This window comes from Gymnoscopelus microlampas (genome assembly GCF_963454915.1).
Source record: "Gymnoscopelus microlampas genome assembly, chromosome: 1".
Classification (NCBI taxonomy): domain Eukaryota; kingdom Metazoa; phylum Chordata; class Actinopteri; order Myctophiformes; family Myctophidae; genus Gymnoscopelus; species Gymnoscopelus microlampas.
Window position 1 is genome coordinate 62526900 of NC_139962.1, and position 18063 is coordinate 62544962.

Here is an 18063-nt window from a genome sequence, read left to right on the forward strand (position 1 = left end):
CAGAATCATGCAGCCCTAATGCACATGTATGCCTATTGCCTACATGTAAAAGATAAGACATGAAGCATACCTGCCAACCACTTTGACAAATCCAGCCTACATTGCTGTTCATTTCATTAGTTTGATTTCGACTGATGTTAATTTAGAGCTCCAAGCTGCTGGATGTTAGGTCGTCAGCTTCCAATTTTGCATACTATAGAGGGACACGTCGTACCAGCGTACTTTGATGTGAAAATGTGGGCCTGGTACGCAAAATGCGTACATGTTGGCAGGTCTGCAAAACCACAAAGATGAGGTGAAACTTCCTAAATAGTAAGGCGAATTTGAGAGGCAAGAAAAAATGATGGGATCAACCAGAAACCACTGCCTCTGGTAGGGCAAATAGTGTAAATGGAATAATAAACAATTTCTTACCATGCAGGGCAAGGCTCCCAACGCAGCAACACTTCTTGTTTTCCCTAAAAAACACACACACACACACACACACACACACACACACACACACACACACACACACACACACACACACACACACACACACACACACACACACACTATATTTGCTGTATGAGAAATCACTGGGTAAGGCATACCATTATTTTAGTACCTTTGCTTGTTTCAGTGATGATCAGCCTAAATACAAATATACAAATCAACATGGTTCTGTGGGGCCGATAGCCAAGTGGTTATGGAGAGTACCACCGTCTGGCAGTGAGCCCCAGGTTGATTCCTGGGAAGGTCAGACCTTTGTTGCATGTCACTCCCATACTCAATCTCCTTGCTTCCTGTATCTATACACTGTGAGACTATTAGGCTTGGACGATGTCTATTAAATTGCCATTAGCACATCAAAACATTGTGATAATGAAATACACACTGAGCCTTAGAAGTAGATAGGAAGAGCAGGATAAACCTTGGCTTATGCCTAAGACTTCCACAGCACCAAGCTACAGTGTTAAACTATTACATAGTTTGACATAAGAGTTGAGGCTACTGATGTTTGTGTTGTTATTCTCTATGATCAATCATACACTGTTATTAATGCTGAATGGATGGTGACTTGCTGTTGTTGCTGCTCTGGTAGCCACAGAGTTTCATGTATCTCTGTCCATCCCTGAATTGACTGGTCAATTCATAACTCTAATATTATGCATACATACAGTATTTATACACACAATATACACATTTAACTTCCTTCCTTTCTTCCTGCTTTCTCTACTCATTATTTCCTCAGTTCTTTATGGTGTACTTCCCTCTAATGTGATCATGAGTCACACATAGCCTAGAAGATATTTAACCATAATGCCACAGTAGGGAGAAAAGCAGCAGAGTGCAGGTCTACATGGTATGAACCCATGTTGAAACACTGATCACACACATCTCTGCGGTCTCTCTCCTGAGACAGTGCGGCCATGGCCTGGCACCTTGCTTTTTGTAGCTGTGTACATCTCATGCTATACTGTACATGCCATCACTTCTCATTTTCATGTACCTTTAAGACATTTAATACCAGGTACTATGTATCCAAATCATCCTCAGAGTGCCAACGTTTTTTACAGTGTTTTGACAATCTTAGGACAGCTGCAGAATTCACAACGTGTACCCGGATGTAACCAAAAGTGTCAAGGGGATGGAGAAGGGTCCCGTCTATCCACTGGAACAACATTTTAGAGCAATCGCCTGTTGAAAATGGCTGCTTTTCACAACAAAAAAATAATAATCAGAGCCAGATGTTACACTCGACCGGTGCTGCGTAGCCAAATGTGCCGGGACTCCAAAGGCAAAGCCACTGAGACAGGAATAGGGGTAAAAGGAATTTTATTAAATAATAACGTTACGGTGGGAGGGAAAGTCCTGGGGAGGTGAGAGGGTTTTTGGAATCCAGGGAGTAAGGAAGGCTGGTGGAGAGGGCTGAGGAGCGTGGATGGAGCTGGGAGACACTGGGTTTTAGGTGGAGGGAGCCTGGAACAAAAAGAGAACAAAGTTAGCATCAAACAAAATAAGTAGCTTTTAGAGATTCACTCAGGAACACTAGTAAACTAACAGCCGGCAACACTAACCACAGTAGTTAAGGGATGACACCACATCCGTTGATTCCTTCTAGTGCACTCGAGGGATCATTCCTAAGTTGCGTTAGAGTGCCCTCTTTTGGAATTTCCTAAACAAGAAAAGTAAAATACGCAGATCTACGTTTATGGCACCCGATGGTTGGATTTCAGATGACGTAGATCTACGTCTTTGGCACTCAATGTGTTAATTGACCAGAACTTGTTGGTTTGTTATAGTTTCATGTCAGTGTCTGGATGGAGATTAATCTCTCCCTCACACTGACAGGACCAAATAGTGGATTAAAAGACTAGCAACGTCTTCAAGGACCATTTTTATTTAAACCTAAAACAGCTACTGTGCCAATATTGTCTACTAATGTGACATCATCTGAAATGATTAAAACAAGGGGATCAATATTAATGCACTGTTGAACATTCCCATTGATAGGTACATGGTGTTTTGCATTATTAAAGAGGCCAGATTAATAATTTACACTTTGTCAATGGTAAATGCACTGTCTGTCTTACTTAAGATGCCTTATTGCTTTATGTCCTCTTCTTTGAGGAGTGATCCTTGTTTTGTTGCTGCCCCAAAGAGCCCAGTCATTCATTGAATTTTCTTTTTACATGTGTATTTATGTATTTAAGATTTATTTAAGATTTTTTCTTGGCATTGGTTGTTTTATTTCAGAGAGGATATTGTAGCGAGACAGGAAACCAAGGGCAGAGAGAGGAGATACCTGGGATACAAGGAGCATATGGGCTGTGCTCTGAACTGGCAGAACCAACAGGCACCCCACTGCTATGGGTCATTTTAATGAAGATTTAAAGCAGTCAGCATGAATATTCATGACATAAATACCATATGAAAGAAACATATCCGATAGGCTGCAAAGTACAAATGCTCTACAGTTCCTGCCACCATGCATTTAGTAATTAAACTAGCAGGTGTGTCTTAATTAGCTCTCATTAGCAGATCAAAGGCCCCAGGGCAGCCTGACATAGATCAAAGGCCCCATGCCTGCTAGCAGGGCAGCCTGACATATTGACCTTTCCAACAAATTACAATCTGCATTCTGTACACGTTCTGCAAGCCATTATAATATCCATGATCCATGTTCTGCCCCCATAACAACACATCTATACAGCAAAGAGGCACAGGAAAAAGTGGAGAAATGTGTGCAACTGTTACTTTAGATATGTCGGCTTTTAAAAGTAAAACTCTCAAACATTCCAATGTGTCTGAGCATGAAGTCAGCAGCCCTGTTGTTTGTTTGTTGTGATAAAACTCCTCATCCCCTCTGGAGGTAAAGGGCATTCAGAGCTGATGGCAGATGACTGTAGCTTTCTGCTTTATCCTCCTCCTCTTCTTCTTCTTCTTCGTTTCGAAGCCTATTTGGTTATTTGGAGTGTTTAAAATGCTAGCGGTTCGGGCGGTCCCAACATCTAGAGTTGGGGGCGCTATACGGCCATCACACCTACGTGGCACTGCCGATCCGACCAATTGTAAGAGTTCCAGTTGTGTTTGTCTGTCTCTTTTGTGCCCATATATGGATATATCTTTTTCTGTCTGTCTACCTGTATCCCTTAAATGTCGATGGCGATAATATAAGGCGATCTGTATTTGTCAGTCCTTGTCCCTTTATGCCCATAAATGGAGATTCATGATATCATCAGTATAATTTATGCCCATATATGGATATGTCCCCTTTTGTGCCCATGTATGGAGCTGACTTGTGGTTTGTGGGGGTCCCCAGACCGCACTTTGAGAACCAACAATGGACTCCCGGGAAATCCCTCAAGGACCCCTGGGGATCCCCAGACTGCACTTCACGATGTGAAGTGCTGAGCTTATAGATTGGCAATTTCTGTGTGTGTGTGTGTGTGTGTGTGTGTGTGTGTGTGTGTGTGTGTGTGTGTGTGTGTGTGTGTGTGTGTATGCGCGCGGCATACTGTATATACTGGAGTCAATCCTCAAGGACCCCTGGGGGTCCCAAGACCGCACTTAGACCACCACTGGCCATATGTGGGCATGTGTTTGGTTATTTTTATGAAATAACCAAACTCCTTCATACTGAATCCAGATGGATTTTCTATTTACAGCGTGTTAACCTGGGTGGTTTAACTCTCTCCAGTGCTTCCTATAGGAACCCTTTATTGAATGTGTTCTGTGATGTCATGGGTTATTTTGAAAAATGTTTGAAAATATGTTCTGAGTATATATATGGGGCAATTCCATCGACCAAATGTGTAGGGGGCGCAGTGGAGTAACTAAAAAATCTTTCCTTCCGTTGGAATATTTTATTTTCTGGCCAAAAAGCGTATTTTAGACGTGAGGTGGGGGGCTCCTAGTGTTCCCTCTAAGGAAAGTAGGCTTTCAACATCTTAAACATCTTATTTGTTTTGGTGAGTAGCGAAAGTGTATTTTTTTTTTCCTACAGACGAGAGGTGGTCATGTAACAAACATTTTAAAAGGGTTAACAGAGTAAATGTGATTAAATATCTTTAAGCCATGGGTTAATTAGATGCATCTGCTAAGCTGCTAATTAGCATATACACCTGTGTCTAGTTCAGTCCACAGAGAGCTGCATGTTTCTGTCCTCTGCCAGTGTGTGTGTGTGTGTGTGGCTTGAAGATCTGAAATATGTTGTGTCTCAAAAATCCAAACAGGTCTGGGTGACTGAAGAACCAGCCAGTCAGCCATAGGACAACGCCGCAGCCTGCCCAGCCGGAGCAGCAGCCATCCACCGGTACGACCGAGCCAAGATTCCAAACTTCAGTGAGGGTGAAGAAGTCGAAAGCGACCAGAGATCAAGACGAAGGAGCAGATGGCCGAGACATTGATCCTTGAACAGTCCCTGCGTGTTCTCCGCCCAGATGTCTGAATGTGGGTGAAAGAGCATCAACCACAGACGGGGGAGGAAGCGGCAGAACTGGCTGAGAGGTATATGGCTGCACATCGGGAGCCACCTCGAGAGCCATCTCGACCCTACAAGGTGACTGTGGGGCAGGTTAAATCAGAGGGGTCCAAAGGTGATGAGGTTCTACCCAAGCGTGATACAAGGGGTGGGACAAGGTCTAACTATGGCACTGGGGCTCTTATCTGTTTCTATTGTCATCAACCAGGGCACAAGGCAGCTTTGTGTCTACTTAAAACACCTAAAGAGGCTAATATGTGCTATGTTCCTAGACCAGAGTTTCAGCCCACTATGCAGATTTCAAGGGCCAAATCCCGATATTTAACCTCAGTTTACGGGCTAACGGGCAGGATGCTGAAGCACTGTTAGATACAGGTAGTTCCCAGACACTGGTGAAAGCAAAGTTTGTAGATAATGAGTCTTTGAACTTTGGGGACCTAGTAGGTTTGGGGTGTGTTCATGGGGAAGAGCAAATGTATCCTACTGCTGTTGTGAATATTGTGGTTGATGGTCAAGCCTACATGATGTCATTTTGGGGGATGATCTACCGGTTCTAACTAACCTTGTTCGGTCTGTACCCAAGTCATGTGCTATGGTTACTAGGTCTCAGTCCAAAGGTTTGCAACCCCTTCCCGACATCCACCCAGGTCTTTTTGAAGGTGGTACAAATGTTAGGAAGGATAAACGTCAGTGCCGCCATGACAAGCATGTGGGGAAAGCAAGGGTGCAGGATCCAGTCTTGGTTGTTCCAGATCCTGAGACCACTCTGCTTGATCCACAGTGGAAAGTCCCTGACAACTTTAAGGAGCTGCAGAGATCAGATCCTTTGCTGCAACCTTTGTTTACTAAGTAGATGGGGAAAAAGGAGCTAATCTCATTGGTAATGAATACATCCTCAAAGCTAACCTTTTGTACAATCCAGACAGTGAGGTACCTAGATTGGCTGATGTCCGTGGGCAGGACATCTAGGCCAACAGAAAAGCTATGACAGAATCAGTCGGAGATTATATTGGCCTAAACTCTATCAGGATGTTCAGGAGTACTTTAGGACATGTACAGAGCTCTTGTAATCTGTGATTATGGTACTAGATACCCAGAAGTATATCCATTAAGCTCTACCCAAGTCAAACACGTGGTCCGATGTCCGATAGATCTGATTTCCCGAGTTGGTGTTCCGGCGGAAATTTAAACTGACCAGGGTACTAATTTCATGTCAACTCTGATGAAAATGTTTTACAAGTAGCTAGGCATCACAGGCATTAGAACTACACCTTATCATCCCGAAACTGATGGGTTGGTTTAACGTTTTAATGGTTCACTGAAAAGCATGCTAAAAAAGTTTGTGGATGAGACGGGTAGGGATTGGGATAAATGGATTCCTTTCCTCCTTTTTGCATACAGAGAGGTTCCACAGGCTTCGACTGTTTTTTCCCCTTTTGAGTTGGTTTATGGCAGACAGGTTAGGGGGCCCCCGGACGTACTCAAGGAAAGTTGGGTGGACGGAGAGCCAGCCCAGTGCAGTGTTGCCTCCTACATCCTCCAAATGCGAGACAAGCTGGAAAAGATGAGACACCTGGCCCAAGAACACCTGAGAGAGGCCCAAACCAAGCAAAAGGTGTGGTATGACAAATATGCTAGAGAAAGAGAGAGAGAACTGAAACCTGGGCAGAAGGTATTGTTACTTCTTCCTTCCATTACATCTACGTTACTTGCTAAATGGCAAAGCCCTTATATTGTGTCTAGAAAAGTGGGACCAGTAACTTATGAAATCCTGTGCCCAGAAAGGAAACGCCAGAGGCAGGTTTTGCATTTTAACCTGCTAAGAGTGTTCAAGGAAAGAGAGGTTACCCCAGCAGCAAAACCAGTTATGATGGTGCGGGTAGCAGATGATGGAGATGATGATGAGTCTGACATGGAACCAGTTCGACCTCAAGGGGGTGCCATTGAGGCTCCTGAACATCTGAGTGAGGAGCAACAACAACAACAGCTGACTCAGGTGCAGAAGTCGTTCCTTCCTCTCTTCCAGGAGAGACCAGGACACACAGAGGTTATCAGTCATGACATTGTTCTGAAGGTTCATACACCAATCAGGCAGAGGCCCTACCGTGTTCCTGAGAGAATGATGGAGTCATCGAGGAAGGAGGTAGCGACCATGTTGGAAATGGGCATAATAGAACCTTCAAAAAGTGAGTGGTCAAGTCCTGTTCTTTTGGTTCCGAAGAAAGATGGAAGTGTACGATTCTGCACAGACTTTCGTAAGTTGAACACTGTTTCCTGTTTTGACTCTTATCCAATGCCCAGAATCGACAAACTGCTTGAAAGGTTAGGCAAAGCTAAATACATGACCACATTAGACCTTTGTAAGGGATTGCTTGTCGACCATATACAGCTTTTCGTGCGCCTACTGGCTTGTATCAGTATACTGTGATGCCTTTTGGTCTTCATGGGGCACCTGCTACATTTCAGAGACTCATGGACATTGTTTTATCTGACAATATGCAGCAGCATATCTTGATGATGTTATAATCTACAGTGAGTCATGGCAAGAGCATCTCCATCATCTTCAGCAGGTCCTTCAAAAGCTTCAGACGGCAGGGTTAACCAATGTTATGCTGTATTGTATAACTTGTAGATTCTCAGTCCCACAGAAGGTGCACATTCTGCTCTCACATGGGATCTAATATACTTGTGTTTATCAGAGGCTGTAAAGGGGAAGCTGCCTTGAAGCCTGAGGAGCTGATTAATGCTACATGGGGAGCAGCTTGGGTGGATTTCGAATGCACTGGGTTGGTTGATTGTAGCCATGGGGTGGGGTCTGTAGACTATATAAAGGAGAGCAGCTCAGTAGAGTGTGGGCTGCCATGGAGAGAGGTTGATACCTTACCTCTGTTAGTTATGTTGTGTTGAATTTGAGTTTCTTTTGTTTCATTATTTCACCGATGTTGTCCAGGCCTGGAATAAATACTTTTATTTTTACCTGCAAGTCTGCCTCCTGATCCGTTCATGACATTTAAAGGGTTTTTCACTGACCAAAATGTCGATATACTGTGTGTGTGTGTGTGTGTGTGTGTGTGTGTGTGTGTGTGTGTGTGTGTGTGTGTGTGTGTGTGTGTGTGTGTGTGTGTGTGTGTGTGAGAAATGTCATTAATTTGATATTTCCCCCATGAGGAGCTCACCGTTCTCAAACATTATCATGCCGCCACCAAATTAATTAGGGTTTTAAGGATGAAAACAAACAAACAAAATACATAATGGCTTTGATGCAAACATTAGACTTTCACTAAAGTTTTAAATGATATTCTTTCAATATTACACAAGAGTATCTTTGAGCGTGTGATCTAGGAGGTGAAAACGAAGGCCACCTTTAACAAAGTGGTGGACATCATCAAGAAGGACTTGAGTTCTTGGGCGTGGAGCGAGACCTAGTCGTCTATAATAAATTGCTGGAGGTTTTCCCCAAAGAGGTATTGCTGCATTTAAGTACTTTGTCTATCACTGGAACTGGTTCATTTGTTAACAGGAAAATAACAGCTCATTTTTACTTTTATTATTCTGCAGACGATACCAAGACTACAGAATTAGCTTTTACCAAGTAGAATGTTAGCAGTTAAATGGGCATGGAAACCTAGGCTGACCTTTTAGTTTAATATATATATATTTTTAGCTAAAGATAAAATCAAACAAAATCCTCTGATCACCGAACAACTTTGCAAATATAAATGTTACCTTAATGTTAATTAACTTAAGTTCTGAATGATCCTCTTTCAATATTATACAGAAGCATAGCCCACTGTAAAGAACATTCAGGGCATACTTGCCAGCATTAGCCATTGATGGATGCCCATAAACTTATATAGGTTACATGGCGGCTTTCCGACATGTCGCCTTTCCGACGTTAACGGACCCTATACCTAACCCTAACCCTAACCGCACGCGGAAGCCACTAGTCGGAGTGGCGAGATGTCGGCATGGAAGACTGTTACCCTTATATAAGGGGATGAATGACCTATTCAGTCCCGACCCCTAGTGACTTATTCGAATCCCAACCTTCCCATACTGTATATGGAGATCCCCATAGATGGAGAAAATCAACCTCCCAAGGTGACAGCATAGAATCTCTCCTAGACTTCTATACATGGAGATAACTAACCTACCTAGCTCTGACATAAAAGAACAGGATAGACTATGATGTCCAGGATGACATCATAGTCCCATGTTTAGGCATAACTGACATACTTTATGGCAGGATGAGGATTTTGTGAGTAGAACGTAAGTTGACAAATTTGCGTCAAAGCGAATCATCTTAGGATCCACAAGGGAACGGTGTTGCTCAAATGTGGATCTCAGATTTCATGTGGCCAGCCTGTGATGTCAGTCATCTATGACAGCGGTTGTTTGAAATCCATAATGTATGACGCCAATACTACCAGCTCTACGTCATAATCCAAGATGGCGCTGCCCATCAGAAGTAACGTGAAACATCTCTTCACATTCATTCACAAGTATCGTTCTCCGAGGAGCTTATTCACCACGACGGGACCGTGCACGGAACCGAAGGAGCCCCCGGGAGGCTGGCGGGTGTTCTCGGGGATCCAGCCCACAGGAGTTCCTCACCTGGGGAACTACCTAGGGGCCCTGGAGAGCTGGGTGGACCTGCAGGGCTGCTATCGCTCTGTGCTGTACGCCATCGTGGACCTGCACTCCCTCACCCAGCCCCAGGAGCCTGCCCATCTGCGGCTCAACATCCTGGACATGGCAGCCAGCCTGCTGGCCTGCGGAATAGACCCACAAACCTCCATACTGTTCCAGCAGTCACAGGTGCCTGAACACGCTGAGCTGTCGTGGATTCTTGGTTGTCTCACCAGCATGCCTCGACTCAGACACCTACCACAGTGGAAGATGAAGAGTAAACAGAAGGGTGAAGGCAGTGTGGGTCTGTACACGTACCCCGTCCTCATCTTGATGAATGAATGTCATATGCACTGACTGCATACCTTTTCAGGGAGAGCAGGCCTTATACTAATTTTATCTGAGATCAAGGTCATGTACTTATTTCTACTAAAAATAAAACAAGACATGTTTCATATTACAACTATAAATCTGTAATGTATTGAATATTCAAACCTAAAATGTATTTGACAAAGACTAAGAGTCTAAAAGACTAAGACTAAACGACAAAGACTAAGACTAAAAGTCTAAAAGACTAGGGCGATGTCCGTTGGGAACGCACAGCCCTCGGTTATGCAATACACATTGTACCTGTTGTCAGAGTCCTATCTAAAGCCGTCACGTGTTCTGAACGCATGACCGATGGCAGTACTATGAGGTCATATTGTTACGAATATCAGGGATCTCCATATATGGGAATAAAAGGGAGACGGACACACATATAGAGGGCCCTCCATATATGGGTATTTAAGAGACACAGGCAGCCAGGCAGTGTTAAATCTATTGATTGAAACGTAACATGTTCAACGACTACCTTTTTTCACTGACGAAAACTAAATAAGAACTAAGCTATGATGTCAAAAACTATGACTAAATATATCGACAATTTCGTCAACAAATAAAAACTAGGTGAGTAAAGATGGCGGCGTCCTTGAGCAGCATGTTTTGATCTGCCTCCACAGTGTCAACATGCTCCATTCAGCCTGATCAGACACACTGTAACACATCAACACGACATGGAGAGACAGGAGTTCTTTGCCTCTCTGCTGGCAGGGGGCTGTGCGGGCATGTGTGTAGACCTGACCCTGTTCCCACTGGACACCATTAAGACCAGACTACAGAGCCAGCAGGGCTTCCAGAAGGCCGGAGGCTTCAGGGGAATCTATGCCGGTGTCCCATCTGCTGCCGTAGGCTCCTTCCCTAATGCCGCTGCGTTCTTCGTCACCTACGACTGCACCAAGTCCCTGCTCGGAGACGCCGCCGGCCCGCTGGCCGCGCCCCACATGGCACCTGTCACTCACATGCTGGCCGCCTCCCTGGGAGAAACCGTGGCGTGTTTGATCCGCGTTCCCACGGAGGTGGTGAAGCAGAGGACCCAGGCCTCTCCGTCCTCCAGCACCTACCAGACACTGCTGTCTACGCTCAGAGGAGAGGGCGTTCGAGGCTTGTACAGAGGATTCGGGAGTACTGTTCTCAGAGAGATCCCTTTCTCACTGGTGCAGTTTCCACTTTGGGAATATTTAAAGACTTTGTGGTCCAGGAGGCAAGGTCACACGCTCTACTCTTGGCAGGCTGCGGTGTGCGGAGCTTTTGCAGGTGCAGTCGCGGCATTCGTTACCACTCCCCTTGACGTGGCCAAGACCAGGATCATGCTAGCAAAGGCTGGGACGGCCACGGCTAGCGGCAACATCCCACTGGTGCTGTATGACGTATGGAAGAGCCGAGGACTTACAGGGCTGTTTGCCGGGGGCCTGCCCAGGATGACCTTCATCAGCGTGGGCGGCTTCATCTTCCTGGGAGCCTACGAGAAAGTCCGCCACAGCCTCCTCCTATAGCACGCCGGTTTCCATAAGTCTGGTCCGTAGGCCCCACCAGGGGTCCAAATGGACCCTTGAGGGTCTGTAACTCTGAGATTGTACAAATGGAACCTTTTTTCCCCTTCTTTTTAATCACCTTTGATCTAACTGTAAAATTGTGCGTTAATTTAACTCTGAGAGTGCAACAAATGGAACCAAATGGTTACAAATGTTACAGTCCCTTTCCATGGTCCCCAGACCCAACGTTGAGCGGTGGTGGCCATTTTGTGATTCCACAGATAGAAAGCCCATTCATTTTCCACATAGAGATTTCCGAAATATTAATATAAATAGTTTTAAGCCTGGAACCAAGCCATCCAGCCATCCAATAAATACCCTTTTTCTCGCGGTTTTCAAATATTGTTTTTACACAAAAAAAAGTGCATGCGATTGTTATCTGTGGAACCACAACATGGCCGCCACTGCTATAACCTATAGGCATGCCACGGCACCCCAGCCCCCGCCGTCCGTCCGTCCCCCAGGTCTAGCCTGGGCAGAGAGAAGGGACACTTCTAAGGAAGCAGAAGGGTCCCTGAGGACCGAACCCAAACCCGGCCCTCCGTGCTGGGCCCCAAAAGTCGCAGTCGCCAGGGGACACCTGGCGCTCAAGAGGAGGAACCATTCGTCCGTCTCCCTTGAGCTCTGCATTCCTGCACCGCGGCTTCAGTTTAACAGCACTTATTTCCACTTATTTAATGGCTCAATGTTTTTTTTTTTCTTTTTAACTTTTTCCCCAAATGAAACCCGCACCCTATCCCACGGGACTGCCTATGAATTATTTTATTTTAAGTGTACTGTCTCTTATTGGCACCACATTCACTACTAAAGCTGAATACAATTTCCTTTTACATTGAGATGAAAGGGATAGTATTTTATTTATTAGTAAATCTTATAATACAGTTGAGTTTAGAGTTTGTGTTTGTGCACTGTGCAGTGTTTCACTTCAGATGTTTAAAAGAGTTCACACATTCTTATACACACTCAGATACCAGCAGAAGAGCAGGAGGAGATGCCAGAGGGAGAACAGGAGATGCTAGGGGAAAGCCAGGAGTCAAAAGAGGAGTGTGGAACCACTGAAGAGACAACAGGTGTGCTTTTAAAATAAATATTAAGTGCTGGAAAGAAAAAGTTGTTTTTTCTGTGTTAATCAGACTGAGATACATGACAATATTTAAATATTATTCTTGTCTTGCATTGTTTTGTCTTCTCCAGGCGAGTCATTAAGACCAGACTACAGAGCCAGCAGGGCTTCCAGAAGGCCGGAGGCTTCAGGGGAATCTATGCCGGTGTCCCATCTGCTGCCGTAGGCTCCTTCCCTAATGCCGCTGCGTTCTTCGTCACCTACGACTGCACCAAGTCCCTGCTCGGAGACGCCGCCGGCCCGCTGGCCGCGCCCCACATGGCACCTGTCACTCACATGCTGGCCGCCTCCCTGGGAGAAACTGTGGCGTGTTTGATCCGCGTTCCCATGGAGGTGGTGAAGCAGAGGACCCAGGCCTCTCCGTCCTCCAGCACCTACCAGACACTGCTGTCTACGCTCAGAGGAGAGGGCGTTCGAGGCTTGTACAGAGGATTCGGGAGTACTGTTCTCAGAGAGATCCCTTTCTCACTGGTGCAGTTTCCACTTTGGGAATATTTAAAGACTTTGTGGTCCAGGAGGCAAGGTCACACGCTCTACTCTTGGCAGGCTGCGGTGTGCGGAGCTTTTGCAGGTGCAGTCGCGGCATTCGTTACCACTCCCCTTGACGTGGCCAGGATCATGCTAGCAAAGGCTGGGACGGCCACGGCTAGCGGCAACATCCCACTGGTGCTGTATGACGTATGGAAGAGCCGAGGACTTACAGGGCTGTTTGCCGGCGGCCTGCCCAGGATGACCTTCATCAGCGTGGGCGGCTTCATCTTCCTGGGAGCCTACGAGAAAGTCCGCCACAGCTGACAGTTGTTGCAAAATAACCTTATACAGAATATGCACTTTATTTTCTTGAATTTGAGTAGACTAGAGTGATCTAAAGTTGTCTAATAATATGTTTGTGAAAAAAGCTTCAAGTTTACTAAACTTTAACGCTTGTTTAAACCACTTTCTAAGGGTCATACAAAATCGAGACCTAGCCCATTCGATTCAGCGTCCTCTTCTGAGTCTGAAAACGTGTTTTTTAATTTAAAAAAAATATTTTTGAAAATTGTGAGAAAAGCTTAACTTTGAACTATTTCAAAAATCTATAACTTCTTATTGAAAAGTTGTAGACTTTGATGTAACCCACCATTCGACATAACCAGGGTTGACCTTTGCAGTCTTTTTGCTGACCTTTGAGCTTTATCAGTGTCACATGTACATATACATACGTATATGTTATATTATGCATATAAATAGATAAATACAAACACCAAAATTATCCTCACTTATAATGTTAAGTAAGGATTACTGAAAGAACATTAGTTTAATACAAATCCTCCTCACTTATAATGTTTAGTAAGGATTACTGAAAAGACATAAGTTTAATAAAACACTAAAAGTCATCCTCACTTATAATGTTAAGTAAAGATTACTGAAAAGACATTAGTTTACTTACAAATCCTCCTCACTTTATAATGTTAAGTAAGGGTTACTGAAAAGACGAAGTTTAATTACTTTCCTCACCAGAAAGTTGACTCTACTAGATTTCATCTAGTAGAGTCAACAAATTAAGCCGAAATGAGTAAAGAGTACTCTTTCTTTTAAGTAAGGTCTACCATTACATGAAATCAGATTGTACAGTGTGGGGTCATAGGATGTTTCGGGTCTCGCAACATACACCCTCGCCCAGGTGATCCAGCCAGGGTTGATGAAGCCCCGACTTACGTCCCAGGTAGCTACCCACGGTCAGTCCTAAATAGGGAAAGACAGGGCCACTTAATACACTTGTCCGAAACTACTCTGCCAGGAATGGGGGAGAGGAGATACTCTGGCACGTGGAGGGACTAGGCTCTGTGGATGGCCTCTTGGCCGGGCTCCTCCTCCGTCTCACCAGGTCCAGGACCTGTGCGTTGCACCAGACTACCCCGCTCCAAACATTTAATTCTGGTGTGATGGTGTCTTGGCCCGTGGTGGTACTGCAGCCTCCCTTAGCGATTGCTTGAATGGCCCTCCTAAAGGCCTCACCGTGGATTTGTTGGGCTTCTTCCTCACGGAAGACACAGACTGGGGCGCCAACCCAAACTTCTCCCGGATGCCATCTACTCTCCGGTGGTCACCAATCTATTCCTGGTTGTCAGGTAGTCTATAAATTCCTATGAGCCACTATAAATAGAATAACTATAACGAAAAAACATCACATGGATGCACCTGGGACGTATCAGTGTTGTTACAGAGGTATCCTCTGTACGGGCACCTCCTAAATATCCATACATGGATGATGAACGAAACGGCTATGCTCTAGGGTCGTCCTTATATGGCGAACGTGTAGGATGACAATGACACCTACCAGTTTATAAGGTTGAGTTGAGGCAGGATAGATCAGATCAGATATATTCCGGTTCAGTAACTAATAAGTATAACTAACTAAGAAAGAGTGAAGGCCTTACAAACCATTTACTCTTGCTCTTCTACCTGATCTCATCCTACCGGCCTGAATTACTAGGGCCCCACGGGAGGTATCGTTCTAATCGACGACGCTCAGGGCAACCTGCTACCAGCAATCTAACTACAAGAACTATCCTTATAATTAGTTCATCCTAACAGTGTTGTAACCTGTGGTCATATACATCTTCCTGCCTTGTACAAATAGTATATAAACATTTGATTTGGTTGCACCTTTGTTTCCGCGCCATTGAAAGCATGTTCGAGCATTGCAGCACCGTGCAATTCCCCAGGTCCCCTGTACGAATGGAATGTCCCTTGTTTCGTCAGTGTAAAACCCCATTAGAGCTCACTCCTCTTTGCAATGGCGAGTTGATCCAAATTGAGACTGGTGACTGTTGTGGTTTCTTTATTATTATTGTTTATTTTACTATTATTTTTTTATGACACTGTCCTGCCTGTATGTTAATTTCTTTTTTTGGTGTGTACTGTACTGTGGGTGGGGGTGGGGGGGGGGGGGCTGTAGTGTGTCAAGTTGAAGCCTACAGAGCGTGCTTGATATCACTTAAATTTTTTTGTTTTATTTTCTTTTTTCTTTTGTCCAATAAGTACCTATAACATAATGCATAAAACTACACAGCGTTACTGCAGAGTTTAAGACTGGTTTTATAGTTCCCAGATTGTAAAGTGTAGCGTGCACTTTTACCAATGTGCACTGTTTGTTAAATGGTTTGAGCGATCTGAAACATGGTCTTTATCTGTGATGTCAGATTGTTGAATTAAATTAATGTACTGGGAGTGGGAATGAAACTGTAGTGTGCATGTGACCAGTTGAACCCTAACACCCAAACTTCTATTTTTTGTTTTATATCACTTTTTATTTTTATCTCATCTGAAAGTAACATGCATGCACAGCGTTGCCGAGTTTTGTTAAGATGTGATAATGAAATGTTTTATAGTTCCCAGATTTTAAAGTGTAGCTTGCACTTTTACCAAAGCCAATGTGCACTTTGTTAAATGGTTGGTTTGATCTGAAACATGTTTGTTTGATCTGAAACATGTTATTTCTATGTGATGAAGTCGCATTAGATTGACAGTTGAATTAAATAAAACAATTCTTAAATTGAGAAGCTGTTCCAACTGGTCTTACTCTTAAAATAAGGAAAAATAATCTTGTGCCTCCGCTGGGATATGATGCAAACCACTGTTGTAGCTTGTTACTGGTTAAGTATTGCTCAAAAATGGATTAAATTCCCTATTAAGAAAATGCAAGTTACATTTCCCTAAAATGAGAAAATAAAATCTTGTTTGAAACATGTTTGACAAGCAAAAATGTTCTTTGACAAGCACATTTTTTCTTTTTGGACAAAATATAAGACTAATATGCTAGGATCGAGGATTTTTTTACTTTCTTAAAATCCAATTTTTGCAGTGCAGGCAGCTGATATTCTGCTTTACAAGTCCACTCATGTTCCCGTGGGGGAGGACCAAGTCCAACATCTAGAGCTGGCTCAGGACCTGGCTCGAATCTTCAACCACCACTATGGAGACACGTTCCCTGAACCACGCGCTCTGCTCAGTTCCACACAAAAGGTCAAATCCCTGCGTGACCCCACCTCCAAAATGTCCAAGTCAGACACTCAGAAGATGGCCACTATCAACCTCACCGACTCGCCCGACGACATTGCCCTCAAGATCAGGCGCGCTGTCACCGACTTTACCTCCGAGGTGACCTTTGACCCCGAGGCACGCCCGGGCGTGTCCAACCTGATCACCATCCATGCCGCCACAGCGGCGATCACTGTGGAGGAGGTGCTGAGGCAGGCGGCCGGGCTGGACACGGGGGCCTACAAGAACCTAGTATGCGAGGCGGTGATCCACAGACTGACACCCATCAGAGGAGATAGAGAGGCTGACGGCCGACAGGGGCCACCTGGAGAGGTTGTTGGCTCAGGAGACGTGCAGGGCCCGGGAATTCGCCTCCCCGGTACTGAAAGAAGTCCGCCGTTTGGTGGGATTGAGCTGAGAGAGGCTGAGGAGTGGGTGGAAATGGAGAAGTAGTCGCGTCAGTCAGTGTAGAGCAGTGGTTCTCAAAGTAACAAGAATAAATTTGACTTGACAGTCATATTATTAACAGCTGCATGCATACTTTTACTCAAGTAAAACATTTGAGTACTTTTACCACCACTGCATGTCATCACAGCTAAGAAGAACTTCTCCTCAGAGTTAAATCAACACTGAAGGGAGACACGATGTCTATTGTGATGAGCGTGTAGAACGTAACGCTCAGTAGAACAGCTGTTGTAAATCACAGATAATTAGTAGATTCTCCGCTGGCCGAGTTTTCTATGACTTAATGACTTTATGACTCTCAGCCTCTCACTATGATTGCCTTCAGGAGGGGAGGTGCTGCGAAGGACGGGCCGTCGATTGGCTTAAACGGGGAAGTGTCCCCCATTGGCTTAAAGTAGTGAAGGACAGCCAATGAACAAATACATGTCGCGTATGACCACGTCTGAGCCTGTTTCTAGAGCAGCTTTACAGCTGCTAATAATAGTACACTTTATTTGATAGTGTAGTAGATTGAAATTATTTGATTTATTGATTCATACAAAAACGGTCTATTAAGCGAATCATAGCGAATCTTGGTAAAAAGTATTTTATTTAAAATGTCTTTATTTTGGTCCAGCTAATTCAAGTGATTTCCTTATTTTAAGTAACATTGTGGGTCCGTTTTGCAGAGTTTAATATGATTATAGTACTGTACAGCATAATCTTGATCTATCATTCTGTGATCGGCTAGTGAGTGTTTTGGAGAATCGGTGATCGATTATGTTGGTCTGTCACAGTATTGCCTCTAGAGGGGGACAGCGCTATTTTCTCCTCAGATACACTCTGGTGTTTGGAGACTGCACCGTTGTGTGAATTCATTATAATTCATTCATTCATCTTTGCCCCTGTTTACAGGTAAAACTGTCGTCAGACGGCTGAAAAGTGTGAACAAATATGATTGTGAA

At 44.4% G+C, this 18063-nt stretch overlaps 2 protein-coding genes and 1 pseudogene across 3 annotated transcripts; all 3 read left to right on the forward strand.

Moving 5' to 3' along the window:
• The first annotated feature begins 9415 nt into the window (after positions 1-9415).
• Positions 9416-17072, forward strand: LOC311047840 (tryptophan--tRNA ligase, mitochondrial-like; annotated as a pseudogene). Its single transcript has 2 exons — positions 9416-9938; positions 16479-17072. The product of its transcript is annotated as a tryptophan--tRNA ligase, mitochondrial-like (transcript).
• Positions 10564-11586, forward strand: LOC311047852 (mitochondrial S-adenosylmethionine carrier protein-like). Its single transcript, XM_084060801.1, has one exon. It carries the CDS (start codon positions 10651-10653, stop codon positions 11467-11469), a length of 819 nt encoding a protein of 272 aa, XP_083916927.1. The 5' UTR covers positions 10564-10650; the 3' UTR covers positions 11470-11586.
• LOC311046382 (mitochondrial S-adenosylmethionine carrier protein-like) lies at positions 11903-13426 on the forward strand (the record flags this gene model as incomplete). The annotated part of the gene is made up of 2 exons (XM_084058647.1): positions 11903-12114; positions 12703-13426. 2 exons carry the CDS (start codon positions 11903-11905, stop codon positions 13424-13426), a joined length of 936 nt encoding a protein of 311 aa, XP_083914773.1.
• Positions 17073-18063: the final 991 nt, after the last annotated feature.